The sequence below is a fragment of the Leucopleurus acutus genome, assembly GCF_964270905.1.
Source record: "Leucopleurus acutus genome assembly, chromosome: 9".
NCBI classification, from domain to species: domain Eukaryota; kingdom Metazoa; phylum Chordata; class Mammalia; order Artiodactyla; family Delphinidae; genus Leucopleurus; species Leucopleurus acutus.
Window position 1 is genome coordinate 63,544,102 of NC_139144.1, and position 27,525 is coordinate 63,571,626.

General features: G+C 53.0%; 1 protein-coding gene across 1 annotated transcript; it reads left to right on the forward strand.

The window, feature by feature from the left end:
* Positions 1-13,409: 13,409 nt before the first annotated feature.
* GHRHR (growth hormone releasing hormone receptor) lies at positions 13,410-27,450 on the forward strand (the record flags this gene model as incomplete). The annotated part of the gene is made up of 13 exons (XM_082846330.1): positions 13,410-13,466; positions 17,629-17,731; positions 17,858-17,965; positions 18,656-18,759; positions 19,885-19,982; positions 20,721-20,853; positions 22,286-22,439; positions 22,727-22,787; positions 23,349-23,418; positions 24,109-24,200; positions 24,783-24,912; positions 25,476-25,517; positions 27,325-27,450. 13 exons carry the CDS (start codon positions 13,410-13,412, stop codon positions 27,448-27,450), a joined length of 1,278 nt encoding a protein of 425 aa, XP_082702456.1.
* Positions 27,451-27,525: the final 75 nt, after the last annotated feature.

Consider the following 27,525-nt stretch of genomic DNA (forward strand, 5'->3'; position numbering starts at 1 on the left):
ATTCAACCAATGAGTCCAATCCAAAAGAAGCAAACCCAAAGAATTAATAAAAGATGAAAAAGTTCTCAAGGATGGGAGCCCACCATTGATAGCACTCTTGAACATTCTGAAAAGTGACTAATATATCCTTGACACCTTACTTAACATGAGCTTTATTTTTTTTAAACTTAGCTTATATTTTTCATAATGCAACTTAAATAGATATAAAAACCTATACATTTAAGGAGCTCAAATAGAAAACCCAAACAACCCAAACCCATAAAACCAATAAAATTAATTATAATCACGCAGACGCTGGCATCTGTGGACGGTGCCCATGTCATGCTAGGTGTCAATATATTGTTGTGGGTGTGGGGAGAGTGCTATCAAGCCCGTAAAGTAGGAATCGGTGATGTCAGAGGTGGTCGTGGAACCTCCACAGCATCTTCTGGATCCGCTTGCCACTGGATGACGTGAACAGCTCACAAAGTTTTGGTTATTTGTTTAACTCCAAGGAAACCTTCTTTAAATCAAACTTGGGTTTTTGAACGCAATGAAGGCACGTTACCCAGACCAGATAGGCATCTGCTGAGCAGACAGGCATCTGCTGAGTTCCAGGCAGTCCACGCAATCTGCCCACTGGGAGGAGCGAGTTCCTGGCAGTCTGATAGAGACCAGGCTCCCTCCTTTCCCTCGCCAGATCAGGTCTTCTTGCTTGGGTAGATTACACATAACTTGGTGGTGTTTTTGTTGTTTTTTGGCCAGTGAGATTTTTTTTTTTTTTCAGTGAGAAATACATAATAAATTATCCATTTGATAAAAACGCTGGTAACCTCTGTTTTCACGTACATACTTCCTCCTGATTCCTTGTGAATCAGGCACTGGGAGGTGAGTTCCATGTTCAAGAAGGATGGAGCTAGTTTCCATGTCTTGGTCAAATCGTTGACCGAGGCTGGTTTTGGAGGCAACCTCTCCTGAAGGCACAGGGCACACAGCTGTCAATGTCCACAGGCCGTCTGGCATGTACCAACTGGCAAGCTTGCACCAACAGCTCTGCAGCAAGCATTCGTGAGCCCCTGTTCTAGCGTTCTGTGCGTTCATCCATAGTTCTGGGGTCTCATCAGCAAAGACAGGGACACGGGAATTTCCTGGTCCTCCGTATCCCTGTATCCCTTTGTCCCCTGCTTCCCTTTAACCCCCTCTCTCTGCCTCTCTGCTCTGTCTCTGCTCCACACCCTGTGAGAGGATTCCTGGGCTCTAGGGAGAGAATGACTCTGTTAAACTGTTTGTAAAGTTCCAGGATTCACTGATGCGCCCGGATTGTGACTGATGAGCCGGTGGCACCTTCCATCCGAGACGAACTCCAAGAATTTCCGCTGCTGGCACTGACCTCCTGGCCTGGGAGGAGCCACTGCATCTGCCTCCAGGAATGTGGGGCCTATAGAGACACCAAGCCCAGGAATGCCTGCATGGGGCCCAAAGCTTTAGCTCCAGAAAATTCTGAGAGCTCCCAGCTCCCTGCCCATTTCTCTCTTTCTCCCCGTGAAGCCGCCTCAGGCTGCAGGGAAAATCCTGGACAGTTAGATTTGAAACAAAGCTTAGCAGCTATGGGGATGTTACTGGCAGGTGCCAACCCCGTGCCCGGACAAAGCCTGAGTGAATGGGCGTAGGTGGATCACCTGCCCTACGTGGTCCTCGCGGAGTGAGAGCCCCGCCTCTTGACTGGTTTTCCCAGGTGCTGAGGTAATTTTGAAAACTGCATCACCCTCTGGGAGACTCATCATAGTAGAGGCTCTGACAAGTCTCGCAATAAGAAACTCACTTGTTTAAGCCAGCGTTCACCAAACTTATTTGTCCACAGACCTCTCTTATGGAAGCAATTCGATGACTGTTTTGGAGAACTGGTTTCTACAGAGCACATACTGTCATTGTTGGCCTGGGCATTGTCTCAGCTTTCAGATTCCCCTGTTGAAAACCTGAGTTTATCAGAACCTTGCCTGAGGACAGGTGCAAGGGAAGAGGGTGAGAGAGAGGTTCTGAGTTCAGAGTGAGGGGGCTGGAGGTACAGGGGAAAGGAGAGGCGGGGAAGGGTGTGTGTGTGCGCGTGTGGGTGCAAGAGAGAAATGGAGAAGGGGGAGGGTCGGGGAGAGAGTCGGTGAGAGATACAGATAGCCAGTTATCAGGAGAGACAGAAGGATTACAAGGGTTGAAAGACACAAAGAGAGAGAGAGAGAGAGAGAGAGAGAGAGGGCTGGGCTGCGTACAGTCCGGCTTGTGGGTGGGGAGGACCTTCCTCCCTGCAGTGACTCTTCCTCTGGGCCCATCACTGATTAATCCCCATCCTGCTCGGTCCGGGGGAGCTAGTACAGGGGCCGATGGCAGGTGCCTGGTGTACCCAGTGAAGGCCTCCAGGAAAGGAGCTTCCATGAATCATTGACTGGCCTTTCATTGTGCTGGAACCAGCTGGGGCTGGTGTGCGTGCCAAGCTCCTGGAGCTGTGGGTAAAGGTGGCGCAGGCTGGAGGGAGCCCAAGCTGAGCCAGATCTCATCCAGAGCCTTGGAAACAGGCCGATCCGGGGCTGTCAGGATGTGCTCGGCACACCAGGGCTCCCGCGCCGCCAGAGTCGGCTGCAGCTGTTGGAAGTGGGCTAGGAGTCCAGGGCCCAGAGCACTAGGCCTACCTCTGCTACCCTCTTACCATGGAACCTTGGATGCGTTCCTTCTCCTCTCTGGGCCTCGGTTTCCCCAGCTGTACGATGAGGATTGAATTTGAGAGCCCAAAAAGCCCCTCTCAGATCTAGGATTTTGCTCAAAGTCCTTTCAAAACCTCATGCCTGGAGGCCTCTCCCCATGTGTGGGCCTGGGGGTCTTGGCATTCACACCCCAGCTCATACCTCTGCCGTTCTTCCTAAGGCCCACTGGGCTCTGCGCTTGCTGTGGGGAATGCAGAGGGATGGAGGCCTTGGGTCCGTCCTTGGAAGCTCCAGGATGCTTTGGGAGACCCGACATCCCCCATGGCCAGGATTGGTCCGTCCAGCTCTGAAAGGCGCAGGACTGTGCTACACCTGTCCTCCCCAGTCGTCTGTGCCTCTGCTGGGCTGGGCGACCTGGAGCACCCCTCCCCCAACTTAGTTTCCCCATAGCACGGAGCTGGGTCACTCTGGGCTCTCATGGAGGCTGGGCCCACACACCATCATTCCCAGCCCTCTCTGCCCCGGCTGCTGGTGCTGGAGACCCAGGCCCAGCCCCCTGCCAAGGGAGGAGGGCGCCTGGGCAGAACCTACAGGCTGGCCCTCGTTCCACATACTCTGGGGCTTCCCAGGGTGGAAACACCACCCTGTGCCTCAGCGAAACTCTTGGGGGAGCCAGAGAGGACCCTTCCCAGGGCTGAGCGCGCCCAGGGGGACCATTTCCAAGGCCTTTCTTGCATGCTCACATGGCCCTACGCTCCTCTTTTTGGCCGCTAATCCCTTGTGGGCCCCACAGGGCAAGTTCTGGGCCTTAATGGATGGAGGAGGGAGTCGGGAAGGGGGTGGGTTGGGCTCCTTAGCAGGTCAGGCTGGGAGTAGAAGCTGCCGTTCGCTTGGGTATCCTAGGACAGCCGTGTCTGCATGTGGGGACCGTGGGGATGAGCTATGATGATGCCAGGAAGCTGAGAAGGTCTGGGGGTGATCTAGAGTTGCCCAAATCCCCCACACCTACATCCCTGCGCCCATTAAAGAGCTGGGGAATCTGAGGCCGGAGAGAGGGGCCCTTCACTCATTCACCTGGGGGCTCCGTCCTTGCTAGGACTAGAGCTCTTCCTGCTGCCCGAGCTTGCTCTGGCCCTCATCCCTGGCTGTCTTTCACTGGGATCATTTCTCGTCTTTGCCTTTCCCTATCGCTGCGGGGCAGCCCTAATCCATCTCTGCAAAGGCCTTTTCAGCCCCCAGAACTGCTCTGAGCACAGTGGGTGCCCAGGCATGCTTGCCAGACTCACCTGGCTCCCCGCTCTGATTTCGGCCCTCTCAGCTTGCCCACCTGTGCACCTCCACGGGTCATGGGGTGAGGGAAATGTTTGCTGAACAAAAGAGAAGAAAGGAAAGGGGTGTCCAGGGGGTGCAGGCCTTGCAGGCTGGACCTCAACGGGAAGCCAGAGGCGCTGTTTCTCCAGGCACCAAGTGAAGGGATCATAGGATAGGCAGAGAAGGTGGGAGCACAGGCCAGAGGAGCCGCTGGGGAGGAGGCTGGCCTGGGTGCTCTGAGCCGACTCCTTAGGCTCCAGGCTCTCGGTGCCTGGGAATTTCAGGATGGATCTGGGCTTTGGAGATGGGGGATCCTGGACTGGGGTCAGAAGGGAGCCTGGAGCCCTCAGAGTGGTCCGTGAAGGGGCAAGGGGAAGCCCATTTGCAATGTCCTGCTACGTCTTTGCACTGTGCAGGATTCTCATATATATTGCTTTCCTTGATACTCATAAATGAGCTAAGAGTTAGGGATTCACTTGTTCATTCAATGGAGAAATATTTCTGGAGCTCCTATTATGTGTCGAGCATTGTTCTGGGTACTGAGTATTGAACAAAACAGACAATGCTTACATTTTAAAGATGAAGAAAGTATAAATCAGAGAGGTTAGGCAACCAGCTCAAAGTTGCACAGCTAGAAAGGGCAGAGCCAGGATTCAGAGCCATGGTCTGGGCCCAAGTTCTCTCCATTTCTTCTTACTGGTGGAATAGAAAGGCAGTGTGGTGAAGAGGACAGAACCTCAAACTGCCTTGCTGTGTGAGTGAAGGCAAGTCACTTCCCCTCCCGACTTTGAGGAACTTGACCAAGCAGTCTGGAACTGCTCCTGGGAGGCAACAACAGAAATTAAAAACTTCAATGGGGACAACTACCAGTTTTTGAGCAAGTTCTATGCATCAGGTCCTGCAACATCCATAGGGAGCCCCTGAAGGTTTTCTGAGCAGGAGAAGGGGCACAGCAGAGCATCCCTGAACTCTGTTTGCCCCGGGGCCTCTCCTAGTTCCCCAAGACCTCTGGTCCTCGAGTTATCAGGGGAAACAGCTGAAGCTTTGGACAAACAGGAGGGACAGGCAGGGACCCAGGGACATATGGTTTATAAATAAGGGGGCTGGCTGGGGCGGGGAGGGTGAGGATCAAGCTGCAGGGAGAAGCCAGGAGAAGGCGTCGGGGGACAGCCGGCCCCTCCTTCACGGACCACCTCTCCCACCCCGGGGGGCAGGGAGCTCTTGCCCCGCCCCCAGGGCCTCAAAGGGGGACCAGGGCTACTTTCTCCGCGAATCTTCCAGGCTCAGCCCAGCTGCCATGACTGCACCAGCCACCCTGCTGTGCAAATGAGAGCTCGGTGCCCAGAGAAGATGGGTATGGGCAGTTGGGTAGGGAGAGAGGAGGTGGAAGGGAGAAGAGGGGAAGAGGAGGGGGAGGGAGGGAGGGGTTTTACCTGGGGCAGGGGAGGGCAGGTGGGGGACGTCTGTACCTCACGTGGAACACAGTGGTGGCCTCCTTTCCTACCTCTCCCTGTACATTTTAACTTTTTAAAATTACATTGAAAAATAACATATTTATACAATAATATATGTAGCCCATGGGCTCTGGAATCAGACTGCCTGGATTAGAATCCAGGGTCTCATTTCAGCTATGTGATCTCCAAAAGAATCACTGGTGCCTCAGTTTCCTCATCTGTAAAATGGGGACCCACCTCACAGAGGATTAAATGAGCTCATGTATATAACGTGCTCATTAAAGGGCCTGGTACATAGTAAACTTGATATAAGTAGTAATTATTGTAGAGCTAAAATATTAAGTTTAATAATATAGTAAACACCCATGAGTCCATCACTCATCCCCCAAACTAGAACATTTCCAGTCATTTGCATCTAGCTATGTGTCCCCTACTCCCTGAAGACCCCTTAGAGGTATCTACTATCTTGAATTTTGTGTTTATCATTCCTTTGCTTAAAAACAGGCTTTATTTTTTTATCATGCACATATATGCGCCTAATCCATCTATTGTTTAGCGATCCTCTTTTTGAGATTTATGGAAATGGTAGCATATTGTAGATACTTTTCTGGGGTGTTCCCTCCATCTTCAGTTTCTGAGATTCACCCATCCGTCACCTGTGGCAGGAATTCATTTATTGTGGAGAATTTGCCACCCTTGGTTTCTCCCAGCTGCTCTTGCCCTCTCCTGACCACTGGCCACACTGTAGCCAGGGAGAGTCTTGCGCAGAACAAATCCCACCACCGGTGCTGCTACAGCCTTGGAGCCTTTCGACCTCCACCCCTGCAGCCCTCTGCTGGCCCTCCTCAGCCTCCAGCCCAGTCCCTGGATGCAGGGCCACTTCCCCGTCTCCCATTGCTCTGGGAGCAGTGGCTGGCCAGGTAGCACCCTAGCTTTGCTTCTGACCATCTGTGTGACCCTGGGTAGGTCTCCTGCCCTCTTTGGGCCTCTGTCTCCCCACCTGTGAGGAGAGTGGGTGAAGGAGTCCATCCTTCCTCGGCTACAGAGTCCTTCCTCTGCCTGCAGGGGGCACCTTGCCCCAACCAGAAAGTAAGGACAGTGTGTGTGGGGTGCAACCTCATTCTCTCCTCTCACTGGGGCCCGCAGGGGCACCTTTCCTCGGTGAGAATCCCACAGAGCTCTGGGGACTCTGCTCCCAGCACCTTCAGTTACGGTGTTATAATCTCTTTAACACCAAAATAAGCCATTGAAATTTTGAATCAGACCCTTGCAGTGAATGATAGCCTGGAACTTGGGCCACAGACAGCACCCGAGGCTGGGAACCTGGAGACCTGGGTCCCAGTCCCAACTCAGAGAACTTACTTCCCGTGTGACCTCGGGCACCTCAGTTTCTCCTTCTGCAACATAGGGGCAGTTATCCATGCTGGGCATGTGCCAGGGACAGTTATCCCTCACACAGAGCACCTCTCGTCAGGCCTGGCTGGAGATGGCCTGCTCCAGGAGGAGGGGAAAGTCTCAGGGAAGTTTAAAGTTTATAAGAAAGGAGTTATCCATGCACACATCAAAGCGCCTTCTTCAGTTAGAGGAAAACAAAGTGTCACATTGTCCTCATGTTGCCTCGCTGAAGGCCAGTGCTCTTCCGGCACCCCACCGCCCTGTCCGCACCTTGTCCCGCCCTGCCCCGCCCCCATTTAGCAGGTGTTCCTGCGGGGCCGTAATTTCTGCTCAGGGGAAAAATCCCTTTGGGACTCGATTGACCTAAGAAACTTAGAAACTGATTTGCCCTCCGAGCCCAGAGAATATAAGTATCCCCGGCCCTGGTCCTCATCTTGACCCTGACCCTGGCTGGAGACTGAGCCCTGACCTTGACCCCAGTCTGAGCCCCAAACCTGGTCCAATCCAACTCAGACCCCAGAGAGATGGCAGGCTGACCTGTGACTCGGGACAGAGATTGAGCCCTGACCCAGGCCTCAGGCAGAGCTGGGTCATGAGTACATGTGAGAATGATTATGGCTTCAGGCAGCCAGAACGCTGCGGAGCCTCAGCTAGGTGGGGTGCCCCCTCAGACGGCCAAGGGTGGGGCTTCTGTCCGTAGGGATCCACTCTGAGGCCCCAGCGCCCCAGCTCCTGTGCTAGCCCGTTCCTGCCCTTGAGGAAAGGACAGACTCAGGGAACAGGAAGAGGGGCTAAAACTCAGCCAGGTATACGGCTCGCTCTGGCCTTGCTCTGAATACCTTCTGTCGGAAGCCCACCCCGGCAAGGGAGATCTCGGCCACATATCCAGAAATAGCTGCACCCTGAGGCCTGTCCGCCAGCTACAAGACCCCAGCCGCAGTTATGGACACGCCTGGAGCCTCCTGAGACCGCTTTCCAGCTCGGCCCCTCCTGCGGGAATTAGGAAGAGGCAGCAGTTGCTCAGCATCACCACCAGGGGGCAGCAGACAGAGGCAGGCCTGAAAAGCCACTGTGGCTGGGGTCCCTGGGAGTTTTGCGGTGGGTTGGAGGGGCTTTCAGGGAGGACCTCGATGGTCTGTTTAAAGACGCCCAACTGCTTGTGGTGCAGACATATCCCACCCTGACATCTACGATACCCACCGGTGACAAGGAAAAATTAAACGCTAGCTACTGTGATCTTTTACCTTTAATTTTAATTTTCCAAGTAGGGCACAAATACATTTTTCTTAAACACTGGAATATCGGAGTTAAAGCGACTGTTCCATTTGACCATTCCTCACATTCCATAGCCTGTCCCTTTCCTCTTTTCTCCATTTTTAGGATTTTGATGTGGGAGCTTCCAGACATAAAAAAAAAAACTTTTATATATACCAATATGTAAGATTTTTCTTACATATTTTTCTTACATATATCATATGTGAACAGAGATAATTTTATTTTTTCCTTTCCAGTTTAGGTACCCTTTATTTCTTTTTCTTGCCTAAGTATTCTGGCTAGAACTTCTAGTACTATGTTGACTAGAAGTGACAAAAGCAGACACCCTGTCTTGTTCCTCATCTTAAGGAAAAAGCTTTCCATCTTTCATTACTGAATATGATGTTCACTGTGGGTTTTCATATGTGGCCTTTATCAGGCCAGGGAAGCTCCCTTCTGTTTTTAGCATATGGAGTGTTTTTATCTTGAAAGGGTATTAGATTTTGTCAAATGATTTTTCTGTACCCGTGGAGATGAGCATGAGTGCTTTCCTCCTTCACCCATTAAAATCTAATATTTTGTATGTTTTGTTTAAATTTCTTGCTGTTAAGGTAGAAGGAGAGTAAATCATTCTCTTGTTACTCTGTCTTGTAGGGAAGCAGAAGTTCCTCAAGTATATATATATATTTTTTTTTTTTTTTTTTTTTTTTTTTTTTTTTTTGCGGTATGTGGGCCTCTCACTGTCGTGGCCCCTCCCGTTGCGGAGCACAGGCTCCAGACGGGCAGGCTCAGCGGCCACGGCTCACGGGCCCAGCCGCTCCATGGCATATGGGATCTTTCCAGACCGGGGCACGAACCCACGCCCCCTGCATCAGCAGGCGGACTCTCAACCACTGCGCCACCAGGGAAGCCCAAGTATATATTTTTGAAATCTCTCTATGTTGATACAGATAGAATTAGTTTATCCTTTCAATGCTTTACAGTATTCTGTTGTATGAATATATCACATTCTATTTAGCTATTCCATTATCATTGGACATGTGTGTTGTTTTCTGGGTTTTACTACACATTATAAATACTACTGCCCTCTGGAACAAATATCTAGAAGTGGAACTTCTGTTTTATATAGGGTATGTTCATTTATAGATTTAAAAGATTATATTATATTGCTTTTCAAAGTGGATATACCAATGTCCACTCCCATCTGCACTATATAAAAGTACCATTTCCCCACATAATTCCAAACATCATATTATCAGACATAAAATTTTAGGCAATGTGATAAGTGAAAAAGAGTAACTCATTATTATTTTCGTTTTCACTTTCTTGAGTATTAGTGATGTTGAGCGTTTCTTCATCTGTTCATTGGTCCTGTCTTACTTATTTTCTGAATTGCCTGTTTATATCCTTTGCTCACTTTTCTGTTGGGTTATTTTTCTCCTTATCATTAATTTGTGGGTATTTTAAAATACATTTTTGATACTATATCTTTGTCATTGTTGGTTGCAAATATTTCTTTCAGCCTGTAGTTTGCTTGTGGTTTTATTTATGGGGTCCTTTCTCTCTCTTTTTTTTTTTTTTTTGCGGTACGCGGGCCTCTCACTGTTGTGGCCTCTCCCGCTGTGGAGCACAGGCTCCGGACGCGCAGGCTCAGCGGCCACGGCTCACGGGCCCAGCCGCTCCGTGGCATGTGGGATCTTCCCAGGCCGGGGCACGAACCCGTGTCCCCTGCATCGGCAGGCAGACTCTCAACCACTGCACCACCAGGGAAGCCCTATGGGGTCCTTTCTTGAATATATGTTTTCTTTAATACTGATGTGGTCAAACTTATTAATCTTTTCTTTATGGTTTTAATTTTGTATATAAGAAAGTTTCCTTTCTTCTGAGGTTATAAAAACAAATTTCCGTTTTTGGAAAAAAATATTATTTTGTTGTTTTACAGTTGGGACTTTAAGCCTTCTAGAATTTATATTTTGTAAATGTGAGCTAGAGAGATAATCTTATTTTTTTCTGTACAAAGAACTGATTGTTCTAACTTTCTTTGCTGATGGTCCATCTTGTAACATGTTGTCCTCTATGAGTTAGGCTCTGTATGAGGTACTTTATATGCCTTTCCTCATCTGCTTATCCCATCAACCCTACAAGCAAGGTATCATCCTCATTTTTCAGATGGAAAACCTGAGGTTCAGAAACGTTAAATAACTTGCCCAAGGCCACACAGCTGGTAAGTGGTGGAGTCAAATTTTGAACCCTGAGCAGATACAGAGATAGAGATGGTAGTTCAATGGCCCTGGCCCATTCAGAAGGGACAGTGGGCCTGGGGGAACCTTGGGGAACACAAACGATTAGATCAGGGTCTCTCAACCTTAATCCTACTGACCTTTGGAGTGGATCATTTATTATTTTTTAATTTTTTTCTTTCTTTTTTCTTTTTAATTGTATTTATTTTTGGCTGTGTTTTGGGTCTTCATTGCTGTGCGCAGTCTTTCCCTAGTTGCGGCGAGCGGGGGCTACTCTTCGTTGCGGTGCGCGGGCTTCTCATTGCGGTGGCTTCTTGTTGCAGAGCACAGGCTTCAGTAGTTGCATCAGGCAGGCTCAGTAGTTGTGGCATGCGGGCTCTAGTGTGCAGGCTGAGCAGTTGTGGCGCACGGGCTTAGTTGCTCTGCGGCATGTGGGATCTTCCCGGACCAGGGCTTGAACCTGTGTTCCCTGCCTTGGCAGGCGGATTCTTAAGCACTGCGCCACCAGGGAAGCCTGGATCATTTTTTAGATGGTTGTGAGGGCCATCCTGTGCGTGGTAGGATGTTTAAGAGCACGTCCAGGGCTTCCCTGGTGGCGCAGTGGTTGAGAGTCCGCCTGCCGATGCAGGCGACACGGATTCGTGCCCTGGCCCGTGGAAGATCCCACATGCCGCGGAGCGGCTAGGCCCGTGAGCCATGGCCGCTGAGCCTGTGCGTCCGGAGCCTGTGCTCCACAACGAGAGAGACCACAATAGTGAGAGACCCGCGTACTACAAAAAAAAAAAAACTTATTAAAAAAAAAAAAAAGAGCACGTCCAGTTTTTATGGTTTTTATCCCTTACATAAAAATAGCACCGTGTCACACCTCCTCCCTACCCCCTGACCCCTGGCTGTGACACTGAAAACTGACTCTAGGCATTGCCAAAGATTCCCCAGGCAACAGAATTGCTTCTTGTTAAGAACTGCTAGTTTATATACAATGGAAAATTACTCAGCCATAAAAAGAAACAAAATTGAGTTATTTGTAGTGAGGTGGATGGACCTAGAGACTGTCATACAGAGTGAAGTCAGAACGAGAAAAACAAATACCGTATGCTAACACATATATATGGAATCTAAAAAAACAAAATGGTTCTGATGAACCTAGGGGCAGGGCAGGAATAAAGACACAGGTGTAGAGAACGGACTTGAGGACACGGGGAGGGGGAAGGGTAAGCTGGGACGAAGTGAGAGAGTGGCACTGACATATACACACTACCAAATGTAAAATAGATGTTAGTGGGAAGCAGCCGCATAGCACAGGGAGATCAGCTTCGTGCTTTGTGTCCACCTAGAGGGGTGGGATAGGGAGGGTGGGAGGAAGACGCAAGAGGGAGGGGATATGGAGATATAGGTATACGTATAGATGATTCACTTTGTTATATAGCAGAAACTAACACAACATTGTTAAGCGATTATACACCAATAAAGATGTTAAAAAATTAAATTCGTTACAAAAAAAATCGCTAATTTAGATAATAATTACTAGTAGTATTAATATCAATTATTAGCCCTCAGTAATACTAATTGACATAATTATCAACAGTGATCACTGCAGTATTTGATCTTGGGCTGTTGTCTCTCTGTAGCTAGGGGGGATAGAGGCTCTGGCTCTCCCTTAAAGATACACCTGGTCAGTGCTCTGCTTCCGGCACTGCATCCTCGCTCAGCCTGTCAACAGAGGGGCTCTGCTTCGTCCTGCAAATGTGCGAGCTAGTTGTGGTGTGAGACCTGCCCCAGGTCACGGCCAAGCACATGAAAACGCTTGTGCGAGGGCAGGAATGTCTGGGCTGGGGACGCTTCATGTTTTCTTTTCAAAATATTTTTCTTTGTTGGTGATGAACAAAAATGGAAAAATAAAGCCCTGCTGATGTAAGACGATTCCTCAATCCAGACGTGGCAGGGGCAAGGAGCTTCATCATTCATGATTCGAGTTAGGCTGTAAACACGTCTGTGTCACAGTGTCTGGCCCGTCAAGCTCTGGGAATGCAGACCTGCACACAGATGTTGGGACCTGCCAGGTACTGGCACATTCAGGGCCCTTGAAGATCAAATGTGCTTTCTAATCCCCCTGGTGCCGTGGAGGATCCAGGGCAAATTAGAACACTGTCTGTAGCCTGGCCAATTGGGATTCCTCATTTTAAAGTCTAAAACGATAATAAAAATAACCAGGCAATGAATATGGAAAATAATCCGAGCTGTTGTGTAGGTCCTCTTGTTTCTGCCCCTGATGACAGTGGTTTTGCCCCATTCAGGATGGCTTAGCTCCATGAATCTTCTTGCACGTTTCCTGTTTTTCTCTGTTGCCATGAGGACTTCTGGAGAGACTTGACAAGGTTCCCCTGTAAAATCCAGAGCCTGGACACCTGCAGACTTCACCTCGCCATCCAGGCTGGCATCCTTGCCGGGAACAGAAATGAGGTTTTGCTGATATGTCACCTTCTCGACCAGCCCATATGGGCGCTTCGTGATTGCCCAGCCCTTTTCTAAGCTCATTCCTACTTTGCAGCCTCCACTGACACCCTATCCACCTCTGCTGGGTCCCCAGGGCTCTGAGTTCCCCCTCCAGCACTGTGGATGAGGCTGGGATCACAACCAAACTGGGGGCTCCCTGAGGGTGGGCCCAGGCCCTCTTCTCCTTCTCTGAATCTCTCCAGGGTGGGCCCGCAGAGGGCTGGGCTCAGAGAAGAAAACGATAAAGAATACTGACCTACTGGGGTAAGAGGTGTCCTGTGGCTTCATTTCTCTGTGACCTTGGTGTCAGGACTTACAGACAGAGTGGAGGGGGGTTGCAGGGGCCCAACCCGTTTCTCCTGGGAACGTGGAGTCCCACCCCAAGGCCGGGGCTGAGATGGGCATGGTGTCCTGTAATCCTGCTGAATATTCAGCCGTTCTGTCCCCTTCGCTGGCTCCTGCCTATGCAAACAGCCACCTGGGAAGGGGAGGCAGACGGTGTGCTGGCAGCGGCGACAGGAGCAGGGGACAGTGGGCAGGAGAGCGGGGCTCACCGAGGCCGACCGAGGAGCCGCTGCCACGCCCCTGCCATGGACAGCAAAGTGTGGGGTGCCTGCCTCCTCTGCTTGCTGTGCCCCTTACCCACCGTGAGTAGCCAGCTCAGACCCTCCTGCCCCTCCCACTGGGCTCGAGAGCTGGGAGCCACAGGGCCGTACTGGGGTCCACCCTTCACCAGCCATTGGTGGATGAGCCCTTCGGCTCCTCCGCGGCCCCCTCCTCTCCTCCCCCACCCTTCCCAGGCAGCCTGCTCATCCCTGGGGAGCTCCGACAAGCAAGCGGCCCTTCCTGGGGCTGAACGGAATTTGCTTGCCTGTTGCTGCCCCCAGGGCCTGGCTGCACCCTCTGGGGGCCACAAGACTCTGTCCCCAGACAGTACTTCCGCCTCCCCTTCACACCCCAAGTCTTATCCACACCGCCTCCTCCGACAAGCTCCCCAGAGCCCTCTGTCTCCCCACGAGCCCTGAGCCACTGCGTTTGGTTGCTTCCTTTGAAGAGGGTGTGGCCAGGGACTGAGAGGCCCTGGGTAGTAAGTGAGCAGCTGCTCCCCTCCGGCATTTGGGGGACGCTTCCTCTCATGATACGCCCTGGGGCCCTGAGAAGCTGTCCAGCTCGGAGGCCTAGAGTGCTGGCGAACGGGCTGCCAGGAGGGGGCCCTCTCGGAATGTGCCACATTTCCCCAGCATGCTTTCCCGGAGTGAATGCAAGTGACAGGGACGCGGGGACCAGGAGGGGAGACACAGGTCCCGGGGAGGCAGCTGCAGCTCCCAGGGACTCCTGAGAGCCCGCTCTACTGGCTTGTGTGTGAGTGTGTGTATGTGGGCGGGGGCCCGAGCCGCGCCTCCCAGGCACTGTGCTGCACCTTCCCCTCATGCGTGGCCTTTAGGCTTGAATCCTGGAGCCGTGAAACTAGCTGTGTGATCTGTGCAAGTCCTTTCCTGAGCCTCACTTTGTCTTCCCCCCAGGGCTGCTGTGCATGAAGTCAGATCTGACTTGTCAAAGGCTGGGCATGGGGTGCAGTGTGGGAGACTTCTACGCCCTCCCCTCTTCAGTGAGGGGTGCCTCCTGCCTCTCATCTGTGTGCACCCTACAATGAATGCTCTATTTTTAGGAGGGGAGACTGAGATCCCGGCGGGGTCATTCAGCTGCTGGTGGCAGGGTCAGGGCCAGCACCAAGTCATTGTTTCCCAGTGTGGCCTCCATCCTGCACAGACCCCGGGTTAGCTGTAGTCACGGTCAGCAAGGCCGAGGTACGCAGGGTGACAGAGTCTCCCCTCAGGAGGAGTGGGTCTGGTACAGGGGCCAGATGATCCCCGAGCCCTAGGTGAGTGGGGCGGGGTTTGGGTAAGTCTTGGAAAGGTCCACCGTTCCCCACCCCGTACCGTCTCCACCTGTTACCACACATCTGGGTCATGAGTTGGGCTTCCCTGAATTTTCCTCCCTTTAGGAACTGTGAGGGCTGTCTGTCTCTCCTTTCGGTGCGAGGCTTCCCACCAGGGACCCTAGTTCTTTTGGCCTCAGTGGTTCCCTAGTCAGGCCCTGAGAAGGTATCCTAGGAAGGGATGGGCTGCAGACGTGGAGGGGGTGGAAGGGCAGATGGAGCCCACAGTCCCATATCAGGTGAGTCTGCTCTCCCCATCTAACCACTTCTGACCATCAGACTGCTACTGGGGACATGTGGGGGAGATAAGACGGGGGCTCTGCTCTGAGATGGCTCCTGGGTCCCTGAGTCCCAGGGAGGAAGCCAAGAGGCACCACCAGGTTGGCGACCCAGAGCCTGGGCGGCAGGTGGAATCTGTAACCTGAGGTCCCAGGGGCCCAAGCAGGAGATGGCAGAGCTGAGCCCAAGCTGGATTTGGGCGAACAGGGTCAGCAGGTCAGGACAGGGGTGTCCTTCCCCATAGGGCAGGACCAGTAGGGGTGAGCCTACTTACTGGGCTGGGTCTCCAGGTCCTCTCCTAGCCCACTGGCCTGTCCTTGGGTCCCTTCCATGTGGTCATCTACTGTCCACTGTCCCCACTCTGGTGTTTGAAGTCCCTCCTCTCTGACCCCAGCCCCTGTCTCGCATCCACTGTGCTCTTTGCCGTGCCTGGATTTCTGTCAAAGGACACTGGGCGTTAACTAAACACCTGCTGATACAGACTCTGTGCCGGACATCGGGGCTTGTGTGTGCATGTGTGTGTGCGTGTGGGTGCGAGGATGGCCATGGGAAGGGCTCTCCCCTCACTCAGCTCAGCTGTGTCTGCCCACTCCCTTGTCTGTGCACATTCTTTGTCCCAAGTGCTCTTTTCCTCACCAATTAAAAAAAAAAAAAGCTCCTTTTGTTTCAGGTCCGACTCAAATGCCACCTTCTCAGTCCCTGTGAGAAGGGCCACCCTCCCATAGTGCCTGTCCTGCCTCTCATCAGTTTGTATTGGATCTATCAGGACGGGGTTTTAGCTTCCATCCTCACTCCACGCCTCCCTGTGAAATCCTTGGGGACAGAAATCTACACCGATTGAACTTGATGTGCATGTGGTACACAAATGTGGGCTGTGGGTCATGTTCACAGTGTAAGGAGCACGTCTTACAAAGCTGGGTTCCCTCACATGTATCTGTCTGGGGCTGTGCCCTGTTGGACAGTCCATTTCAGTTTTTCTCCAGTCTGGGGCAGTGGGAGGGAGGGGTGTTAAGAATTCCTGCCTTTGACTCCCAGCTTCCTAGAGAACTTGTTAAAATGCAAAGTCCTAGATCCAGCCATCGATCTCTGCATATTCTTGACTCCGTCCCAGGTGATCTGCAGTTAGGTCATGAGGCACACTCTCAGAAATGCTGCTAGAGGGTTTCCAGAAAAACAGCGTCTTTACCAGCTTCCAGGGATCATTCCCTGTGGTCACCGGGTGGCACCAGGCTCTGGGAAACTCCTTCCTGATGACTGAGTCACACCACAAACCCATTATCCCTCCACGTATCTGTCCGTTACCTACCCATCCATCTTCACGTGCATGCCCTCATCCATCCACCTGTCCACCCATCCACCCATCCATGCATGTATTCACGCATCCCTCTATCTATTCACCTATCTATTGTACGTATGTTCACTCATTCTACCAGCCGGCCACAGAGTTACCCATTCATTCATTCATCCATGAATCCACATTCATCTGCTCTTTCATCTCATTCATCTACTCATTCACGTATCCGTCTATCCTCTCACTTACTAATCTACCCATTTTTTTTCACATATCTTTGTCAGGGTACCTCTGAAAGCAGAGCCTGAGACAAAGGCATCTGTGTAGGTAGCTGCATTAGTTTCCTATTGCTGCCGTAACAAATTACCACCAACTTAGTGACTTAAAATGGCACAAATCTATTTCCTTACAATTCTGGAGGTCGGAAGTCCAAAAAGGTTTTCAGTGGCTTAAAACCAAAGTGTTGGTAGGGCTGCATAGTGCTTTCTGGAGGCTGTAGGGGAGAACTCGCTTCCTTGCCTTTTCCAGTTTCTGGATGTCACCTGCATTCCTTGGTTCATGACTGTACACCTCCAAAGCCAGCAGTGTAGCACCTTCATCTCTCTCTCTCTCTCTCTCTCTCTCACACACACACACACACACACACACACACACACACACACTCACATACATACTCCTCTGCTTCTGTCAGAATATCTCCTTATCTCACCCTGGCACTCCTGCTTCCCTCTTATAAAGACCCCTGTGATGACATTGGGTCCACCCAGATAATCCAGGGTAATCGCTCCATCTCTAGATCATTAACTTAATCACATCTGCGAAGTCTCTTTGTAAGGTTGCATAGTCACAGGTTTCAGGGATTAGGACATGGACATTTGGGGGGGCCGTTACTCTGTCTACCAAGGTACTTTATGCAGAATTGCCTTCGGGGAGTGGGAGTACAGAGCAGGGGAATAAAACAAAGAAGGAAGAAAGGCTGCTACACGGAGGCATTATTGAGTTGGCCGTCTCTGTGAGATCTTCTGAAGACTTTTGTTTAATGTGACTCAGAACTTACTTCCATGAAATGAAAAGGGGAAGCAGCCGTCCAAATCTCTACTCTCTCTGCCTCCCTCCCTTCCTGCGTGTCTGCCTTTCGTCCAAATACCCATTAAGCATACCTGGATGAGTCGGGCCCTGTGCTTAAGAGCACGGCCGTGGAAATGAATCAGGCTTTATCTCTGTCTTCAGGTCGTTAGACCAGCAAACCCAGAAGAAGCATCCAGCTGGCTCAGCTCATCCCATTCACTGTCTCCTGCAGGTACTGGGCCACGTGCACCCAGAGTGTGACTACATCACCCAGCTGAGAGAGGATGAGCGAGCTTGTCTGCAAGCGGCAGAGGGGATGTCCAACTCCACCTTTGGTACGTGGCTTGGGAGGGCGGGGGTGGCTTGTCACGGATTTCCTGATCTCCTCCAGCCTCCCATTCAGGATGGTGGACAAGCCTGTCCCCTGGGCTGGGTCTCCTCTGCTCCCATCTCGTGTCTAGGCTGCCCCAGGACCTGGGATGGGCTGCTGTGCTGGCCGACGGCAGGCTCTGGAGAGTGGGTGAGCCTCCCCTGCCCGGCTTTCTTCTCTCACTTCAGCTCAGAGCCAGGTGAGGGGCGATGGGGGTGTGCTGGGGCAAGGGGGGGACGCGGACGTGACTTGGTTGCATCTGGTGGTGGCAGAATGTGGTGGCCACACCGCTGGCTCTGGGGCCAGGCAGACCTGGATTGAGCACCGCCTTCCCCCTTCTCCTCTTTCAGTGTGACCTTGGGCGAGTCAGTCACCCTCCCAGACCCTCAGCTCTCTGACCTCCCATGACCTGGGGAAAACAAGAGCACTAACTGCACGGAGGGTGGGGTGAATGATCGGGGCTTGGCAGTGCTGAACTCAGGGCCTGGAATTGAGTAAATGTCCTCTGGGAAGTTGCCTGCTTCACCTCCCTGGCCTGGGTGTCTGGGGTGGACGGTCCCTCCAGGGGCAGAGAGGGCCTCCTTTCTCCCCCCTGCCCTTAGGACGCTGGAGGCCCAACTTGCTACTCTGCTCCCAAGGGAACCATTCTTTCAATGAACAGGGAGGCAGAAGGTGAGTCTGAGGCCAGAGAGGAAGTTCCTAGGCCGTGTCCCAAGCAGGCGGGGCCTGGACCCCAGGCCTCTGGAGAGAAGGTTCCTCTCTCTCTGCTGCAGAGACGGGCTGTCTGTGCAGACCCTGCCAGGGCCACTCCCCGGCTCCCCGACCTCTCCTGGGGAGAGGGGAGCAGCTGCCCTGAGAAAACCTCCCCCTCCTGCCTCTGTTGCCCCAGGGCCCGGGGCCTTGAAGCGGGACTGCACCACCTCGGGCTGGTCTGAGCCCTCCCCGCCCTATCCGGAGGCCTGTCCTGTGCCCCTGGAGCTGCTAACTGAAGAGGTGAGAGGCTCCTGGCACCTTGGAGGAAGGGCCGCCGTGGATGTTTGATTGGGTGGTGGACCGCACAGCTGTAGGGGCCACCATTCCCATTGCAGTCAGCAGGTTGGAATATTCGTTACAGCACATTTCCGGAAGGTGGCAGCGTCTGGAAGAGAGGGGGTCTTGTGCTGACTTGCTCAAGGGAGACAGGTGGACCATGCAGCTAGGCGGGAGAGGGGAGGCAGAGGGCAGGGAGGGAGACGTGCTGGCCACCGTCTTCTTTTCTCCTTGGCGTACCCTCTCTGTGCCCAGGCCTCCAGGGCAGGGAGCTGAGAGTAGTTCTGGGAAACAGAGGCCCTTAGTGGTCCTGGGCAAGCTCCTTGCCCTCTCTGGCCCTCAGTCTGTGGGCAAGCGAGAGAAACCAAAGCCTGGAGTGACGTCAGTGCCCCCTAACCTAGCCGGCACACCCCACGCTTCCAAATCGAGCATGGCCTTTGCAAGGTGCCTCCACAGCCATAATCCCATATCTCTTTCCCCCCAGCCCTGAAGGCAAAGCATGAGTCTGACATTTTTTCAGATAAAAAGACTGAGTCTGGGAGGGGCGATGATTGCCTGCAACCCTCAGGGGAGCTGGGTCCCCGATCGCTCCCCTCCCCGCAAGGCTGCACGCTCCGTCCCCGTCTCCGGAGTCCAGGCTTGACTTAGATGGATCCAAACCTTGGTCTTGGAAAGAGCTTTTCCTTGCAGCTGTCCCCGGCTGTCCCCTTCATTTGGGGATGTCGTGTTCCCAAGCCAGCGAGCAAGCTGGATGTCAATAAACAAGCCCGATTTCCTCCTGAGCGTTGTCACTCCCCGGGGACGTGCGGTTTCTGTGGCAGCCTCCCCTACCCCCAGCGACAGCCAGAGTTAAGCATCTAGCTCCCCTCCCCCTCCCCCGCCCCTCCCCTGCTTCCTCACCAGCCGACAGGTTGCAAACAAAAGCTTCGCTTCAGTTCCGGAGGGAGTTTGCTGTGGTCCCCACAGACGCCCCTGCCCCAACACGGGCAGGTTCGGGATAGAATTGAAAATGTCACCTGTTTGACTGTCAAGCCTCCCTTTCCTCAAAGGCCCAGTTGCTGAGCGTTCCTCCGTCTCCACCCTCCCCAGAAATCCTACTTCTCCACCGTGAGGGTCGTCTACACCATGGGCCACAGCGTCTCTGCCGCGGCCCTCTTCATGGCCATCACCATCCTGGTTGCCCTCAGGTTCGCCGTCCTCACCACCTGCTCCAGAACCTACGCCCTCCGCATCGTCCACAGCACCAAGCTTGAACCCTTACCTGGATATGCAAGACGTTCCCAGATCTGCCATCGGCCATTTCTAACTTTTCCTTTCCCTTCCCCCAGGAGCAGACCCCTCCCTTCACACTCCAGGTCTGGCTCCCACCTCTGCACCTCTGCTTGTGTGGAACTTATTCCATTTGCTTGGAATGCCTGCCTCCTTTTTTCTCAGTGCCCTCATATCCCTTAACATTCAAAGCTCAGCTCTCATCTGCCTCAAGAGTCCCCTTTGGCTCTGCTGTGAAGCCCTGCTTGGCTAATTCAACCCTTTGATCTTTGCCCTCTCAAAGCCCCACCTCACCCCACCCCCCAGCCTGGCCTGCGCTCTTCTCTGTCTCCTGGGGATGAGCCGCCTCTCTCTGATCATCAGGGGGCTCCCCTGGGCAGGACCCTGTCCTTTCTGCCTCTGTCCTCCACACCAGTGAGCTCCCTGAAGGCAAGGGACTGACTGCTCTTCTCTGTCCTCTCACCTACACTGAGCCCAGCTGTCCTGCAAGGTTATAGCTGAAGCCTCAAGTTCAACGCAATCCAATCTGAGGCAATCCAACCCAAGCCAGTTCAGTTCGCCTCGCGCCCTGCTCAGCCTCGCCAAGCCCGCTTTGAGCACACCCGAAGCCCCTCTCCCACCTGCGTCCTGTTCCTCTCCCCTCCTGTCCCCTCCAGGAGGCTCCACTGCCCCAGGAACTACATCCACACCCAGCTGTTCGTCACCTTTATTCTCAAGGCGGGAGCTGTGTTCCTGAAGGATGCCACCCTCTTTCACGGCGAGGACACGGACCACTGCAGCTTCTCCACTGTAACAGCCATGGGTCGGGGTGCTGGTGCGGGTGCGGGCGAGGAGGTTGGATGAGAGATGCAGATATGCCTGTCGGGGTAGCGGGTGCGGGGGCTGACCCTGCGGCTCCCACTTTGCTAACGACAGAGCGGGAAATCACCTCTCCCCCTTCCTCCCCCTCCTTGCGGTCAAGTTCTAAATCCTCCGGCTGTTTCCTGGACGACGGTGCGCTTCCCTTATTCCACTCTCCACTCCACATTCTGTATTCCTGTTCCATTCCCCATCCCATATCCCAACCCGGACGCCATTTCACTCCAGCCAGCCTTTCCATTTCACACTTCCTCTGAGCACTGTCTGTCTGTGCTGGGCATGGGTATGTCAGGGCCTGGGCAGAGCCATGTGCCTCCCTTGAGGAGCACCCCGGGTGCCTAAGGGGACAGATTATACCAGATTTTATGGGACCACTAGGTAGAGGAGAGGGCTTCAGGGAGGAGATAGCTTTGGAGCTGGGCGGGCAGCAATGATAGGGAGGGAGTGGGGAAGGCCAGGGTGAACGTGTCTGGTGTGAGAGGACCCACTCTCACGGACAGGAGAAGCTAGGGCAAGTCCAAGAAACAGGGGTGTCATCCTGGGGGCAGGGAGGTGGGCTATGAGAAGAGACCGAAAATAAGGGAAGTTGGGCTGAGTGTGGTGGCCCAGCACTTACCAGGTACTCTGACACCGTGCTGGAAATGAACAGCTACGTGAATGAACAGGTGACCTTCATTCGTTAATGAAAGGCATAATAATAGTATCTGTATCGAGCACTTATGTGACAGGTGTTACGCTAAATGCTTTACATATGTTATCTCCTTTTACTTCCTACATCTATTTTCATTTTAGTCCCATATGTAGATGAGGGATGATTGGCGATGTCACCCAGCAGCTGAATGGTGGGGGAGGGGCCAAGCCTGGGCCATTCTGGGCTCAGAGGCGAACGCTCCTCACCCGACAGATGAGCAGAGTCGTGCAGTGAATGCATGAATGCATGCACGGGTACACGCGCGTATGTTCGCAGGACGGCGCAGTGCATGAATAAATGGTGTTCTGTATCCTCAGCTCTAGGGATTGACTTGAGCTCAGCAGGGATGCGGTGAGAGTAAAAACAGTAGCAATTCGCATACAGGGTTTCCATTTAATCCTTATGATGAGGCCACGAGCCGGCACTGGAAGTTTTTCCTTTTAGAGATGATAAGTTAAGGTGTGGGAAGGTTATCCAGCTGGTAAATTTGAACCCAGGCTGTCTGGATCCCAAATCTGTGCCCTTAACCACCACATTACCCTACCACACACCCCTCTGGGGCAGCCCAAGGTGGAGGAGACCTGGAGGTTTGGGGCCTGAGTGGGGCAGGGGAGACTTGGCGGGGCTCCACGGGATGTCCGGGCTCTGAAGTGCGCAGCCCCTGGCCCACAGGTTCTGTGCAAGGTCTCTGTGGCCACCTCCCATTTCGCCACCATGACCAACTTCAGCTGGCTGCTGGCAGAAGCTGTCTACCTGACCTGCCTCTTGGCCTCCACGTCACCCAGCGCAAGGAGAACCTTCTGGTGGCTGGTCCTTGCTGGCTGGGGTGAGCACCGAGGGCTGGTTTGGGCACTGTGCGGGTGTTGGGGGATCAGGGATGCCCAGGGAGCTCACACCAAGGTCCCTTCATCTCACTCATGATGACCCCAAGGCCCAGGGAGAGGAAGGGCAGCCTACAGTCCTACAGCAAGGGCTGGAGTTCAGGGCCAGGTTCCCGGTCTCCGGGCTCTCTCCTGGTCCCGCCTTCACAGTGTCCTGTGTGACTGGCTGTAGTGGTGGGAGGTGGGCACAGGATGAAGACCCCTTACTCGTGTCTTTTCTGTACCCCCTCAGGGCTTCCCCTGCTCTTCACCGGCATGTGGGTGGGTTGCAAGCTGGCCTTTGAGGATGTTGCGTGAGTCTGGGCTATCTCTTCATCACACCCATACTGGGTCCCCATGGGGCATGGACTGGACGCTCAGGCAAAGAGGCTGTCCTCCAAGCTGGGAAGACGAGGAGAGCTCCCAGGCTTGGGAGAGGGGTGGGAGATGCAGTCGTGGATCACACAAAAGGGGCTTGAGCCTGGGCACGAAGGGGGCGCAGAATCTCAGGGTTTGGGGCTCAGGGGGTAGGGGGCTGTAAGTGGGGGCCTTCTGGAACAGGGGGCGTGTTGGAGCCACAAGAAGGCAGCAAACAGACTGAGTTTTGAGAAACTCAACCACCTAGGTGGAGAGAAGGAGTGAACCCAGCTTGCATCAGGGCACGCCTTTGGAAAGTGCCTAAGTGTCTGAGAGGACATAGATAAGGCTGGGAGTAGGGTGAGGCTAGAAGGCTCAAATTCCAAAGTGAGGAACCTAGAGGCTGGTAGGTAGAGAGGAGGGAGGAGCATGGGTGCCACAGAAAAGGGCTTTCCAGAAGCTGCACTCTTCCCACCCCATCCCACCCCCCCATCAGTCCCGGCCTGTCCTCTCCCCAGGTGCTGGGACCTGGACGACAGCTCCCCCTACTGGTGGATCATCAAAGGACCCATCGTCCTTTCTGTTGGGGTCAGTGCCTGGGGCCAGTGTCCTCTGCTTTGTTCAGCCAACCTCCCTGGGTCCACCGAGCGGCCATACACAGCAGGAAACATGACTCCAGGCTGGGAGTCAGGACACCTGGGGTTCCAGCCTGGTTCTGCCCCAGATTCTCTTTGAGGCCCTCCCTGGACCTCAGCAGCCCATTGGTAAAACCCGCGCTCAGGCCTCTTCTAGTTCAGAGCTTTGATGAGTCTGGCGCCCTGGTTGCAGATCACCTACCACTGCAGTGAGGCTGGGCTGGGAGAGTAGAAGACGCGGCAGCTGAAACTCCTACCTGCTCCCACGTGGAAGACAGGGCAGCTAGGACTGGTTTTTGTGGCCTGGGTGAATGTACGCATTTTTGTCAGTTTTGCAGTTGTACAAAGAGAAGGCCACATGCTTTGTGCCAGAGAAGAGCCTGAGAGGTGCTGGAGGCAGGATGGCAAGGCCTGACCTCCCACCCTTGGTCCTGGGACTGGAAAGGGAGGGGGACCCTGAGCCCCCTATGGGACTGTCCAGTCTCAGTCGACAAGGTCTAGAGCAATGACCTGCACGTCCATCTACCTGCACATTCCTGCCTCTCAAGGATTTGAGGTTTCTAGTCCCCAAAGATGTCCCACCCCAGGCCATTTGGGTCACCCCTGACCCTTGCCTTCCACCTTCCTACACCTCTATTTGCAGGTGAACTTTGGGCTTTTTCTCAATATTATCCGTATCTTGCTGAGGAAACTGGAGCCAGCTCAGGGCAGCCTCCACACCCAGCGTCAGTACTGGTAATGTGTGTGTGTGTGTGTGTGTGTGTGTGTGTGTGTGTGTGTTTCGGGGGGTTCTGGGGACATAACTGGAGTAGGAGTCAGCATGGTTCTCTTTTATGCACGATTAGGCATCCATGATCCTGGTCCAGTGCTTGTCCCTATGTCCCCAGAGAGAATAGATACGGCTCCTACCCTCCAGTAGGTCACAATATAGGAAGGATGGGCCTCCAAACAGCCAGTTGCCAGGCCAAATAGGCTGATGAGTGTTGGGATCAATTTCTACGGGAGCCTGTGGAAGGAGATCCTTTCTAAACAGATGGTGGGGTTGGAGTACAGTCTGGGAAGACTTCCTGGAAGAGGTGTCTTTGAACTAGGCTTTGAAAGATACATAGACTTGACTAGAATAAATAGAGACAAGAGAATTTGGCAGAGGGAACAGCAAAATCCAGGGGCCCAAAGTAAGGAAGCCCACAGTGCATGTGGGGAGTTCTCCAGGGTGGCTGGTGTGTAGAATTGATATGGGAAGCTGGTGGGAAGTGAAAGTAGGTAGGGGGCCATGCGACTTTCTAATTCCAGCCTTGGGCTTGTTTTTTTCTGCAGGCGTCTCTCCAAGTCAACCCTTCTGCTCATCCCGCTGTTTGGAATTCACTACATCATCTTCAACTTCCTGCCTGACAGTGCTGGCCTGGGCATTCGCCTCCCCCTGGAGCTGGGACTGGGTTCCTTCCAGGTGAGGACCCCCACAGCACTCACTCCTTCCCTCTGAGTCCTTGGGCAGGAGGAAGGTGCTGCCGCCCACAGGCTTGATTGATTTCATGGTAGGGTGAGGGCAACTAGGCTCGTTATTCTTCCTTCCAGCCACTCATCCATCTATTCAAGTGTCCATCTGTCTGTTTTTCTCCTATCCATCCATCTCTCTATTCATTCAACTACTAATGCACCTATCTACGTATCCATCCATCTACCCATCCATTCATCCAATCTATTCAATATTTACTGAGCACCTCTTATGTGTCAGGCTCTGTGCTTAATACTAGGGGATGCAGAAATAAAGAGACTCAGAGAAACAGGCCAACGGGGCCAACAGTACAGCCTTGGCAGGCTTGCTATGACAATTAAATGTGACAATATGCCTGGCACATGGTAAGTGATGAATACGTCTACTTTCCCTTTTCCCAAACACTTGGTCCAAGTCACAGCCTGGCGGAGAGTAGGGGAAAAAGGTAGTAGGAAGACTGCAGACACCTTGAGGCCAGGCCAAGGTGATGGGGTCCTTTCTCTTTGGCCCCGCAGGGCTTCATTGTTGCCATCCTGTACTGCTTCCTCAACCAAGAGGTATGTGACTCAGGCTATCCTTATTTGTTAAGCCTTCCCTCCCACCAGTCCTAAGGCTGCCTGTCTCTTGCCCAGCCCCTGTAAATCCCCGATCAGGCCAAACACTGAGTCCTGCAATCCTTTGTGGAAATCTGTCCTGAGTTTCTGGATCGAGCTTAACCTGAATACTTCCTGTACACATCTTTTATCCATCCCTCCTCTGGGCGGGGCCAAGATTACTGTCCTTTCAGCAGGAGGTAGAGAAGGCCTTTCAGGGATCAGACGAGGGATCCAGAGGTGGGTTAAAAGGATCCTTTACTTCTGTGTTTCTAAAACTGAACGAGGGAGGGTGGGGGAAGGAATAAGTCGGCTCCTGGAGACACAGGGACAAGACACAGAGGAACCAAGAAAGTCAGAGGTAGACATACAAAGTCTAGGAAACTAAATTCAAGTGCAGAGACAGGGAGGATGATGGAGAGAAAAGCCAGGGACTCTGAGAGAGAGCACCTGGAAGGGAGATGCACAAAAACAACAGACCAGAGGTGGACAAACACATGAACAGACAGAAGAGATGGTACCAGTGCACATGTAGAACTATGGAGAGACGGTAAAGAGGAGTGAATGATAACACCCCGCCCAGAAGACACTTTGCATTTTTCCTTTAGGACAGACTTGCTTTATGGGGAGGGGTGGGAGAATTTAACTCAGTGCCCCAGACAACCGGGTCCTGTTGCTGTGTGCACAGGCAGAGTCATGGGCTCCCTCTGGTGGCCAAGGATTTGCTGTGGGCTCTGTGTTCTGCTGGAGACCTGGATGTACGTACCTGTACCCCAGCTGTGGAGCATTGCACCCCCCTATTCTGCCACCGCTGTCTCTTATTGGCTCCCTCCCCTCTGACATTCTTTGCTCCCACCCTAGCCTTTCTGAGTCTTCTGCAGCCTTATCTGGCGTCTGGATGCAGACGCAGGACTGCAGTATCTGATTGTAGTGGCTCATGGGCCCTGGGGTTGCTGAGAGGGGCGAGGAACAGCCCTGGACGAGGTGGGTGGGATCTGGAAAAGGGGATTCCACAGAGAGTTGTGAAGGGATCTGTCCCAGGAAGAGGTTTGGGGACCAGATAGTTACATGCCCCTGGAGACAGGGAGCTTACTACCTGTCGATGACACTTTCTATCATCAGGAAGCTCACCTTTATGTTGAATGGAAGTCTGTCTCCTTTTTGTCTTTGTCACAGCTTAAATTCAGCTCTGTCAGAAATGTCACAGCCTCTCAGCCCCCCTTTGCCCCAGCAGCCCCTTGGAGATGTGATGATACAGACACTCCCCCCCACTACATCTCCCAAGTGGCTTTTCTTTCAGTTACTCTCAATCCCCTCAATTGCACCTCCTCAGACAGAGTTTGGAGGCCTCTCTTTCTTCAGGTCATGTCCCCTGGACAGGTTCCCAGTGGCCACAGTTCAGCTCAGTGGGCAGGGGCAGGAATGAACCCCAGAGCAGGGGATGGTCTAAGCTTTTGGGGAAGACAGAGTAGTTTTTTGGCCAGAAACTCAAGAAAGCACCCGTAAATATCTTTAACTGGGCCCAGACAAAGGCAGTGCTAAAAGAGAAAGGAGCCAAAGGGACTGTCAGAAATACGGGAAGGAGGAAGTAGTATCCTCTAGAGGTAGTACTTAGCAGTGGCTGTGGCCAACCATAGCTTCTCCTGCTCCAGGAATCCCTGTCTCTGTTTCTCCTGCATGGTCTCCCCCTGCACCCTCAGCCCTACTGGGGTTGAGTAAAGAAGTGGCAATGGGACCTTCCTAACATCCTTCCTCTTGTCCTTGCTTGGAGGTGAGGACTGAGATCTCACGGAGATGGCGTGGCCATGATCCTGAACTTCTGCCAGCCTGGAGGACTCACGCCAAGTGGACGATGCCTTCCCACTCAAGGGCGAAGGTGCTGACATCTGTGTGCTAGGCTGGCCACATCACGTGACTAGAATCCACACCTGAACTTGGGCAGCTCCCCGGGCCCACCACCCTTCAGAGGAGC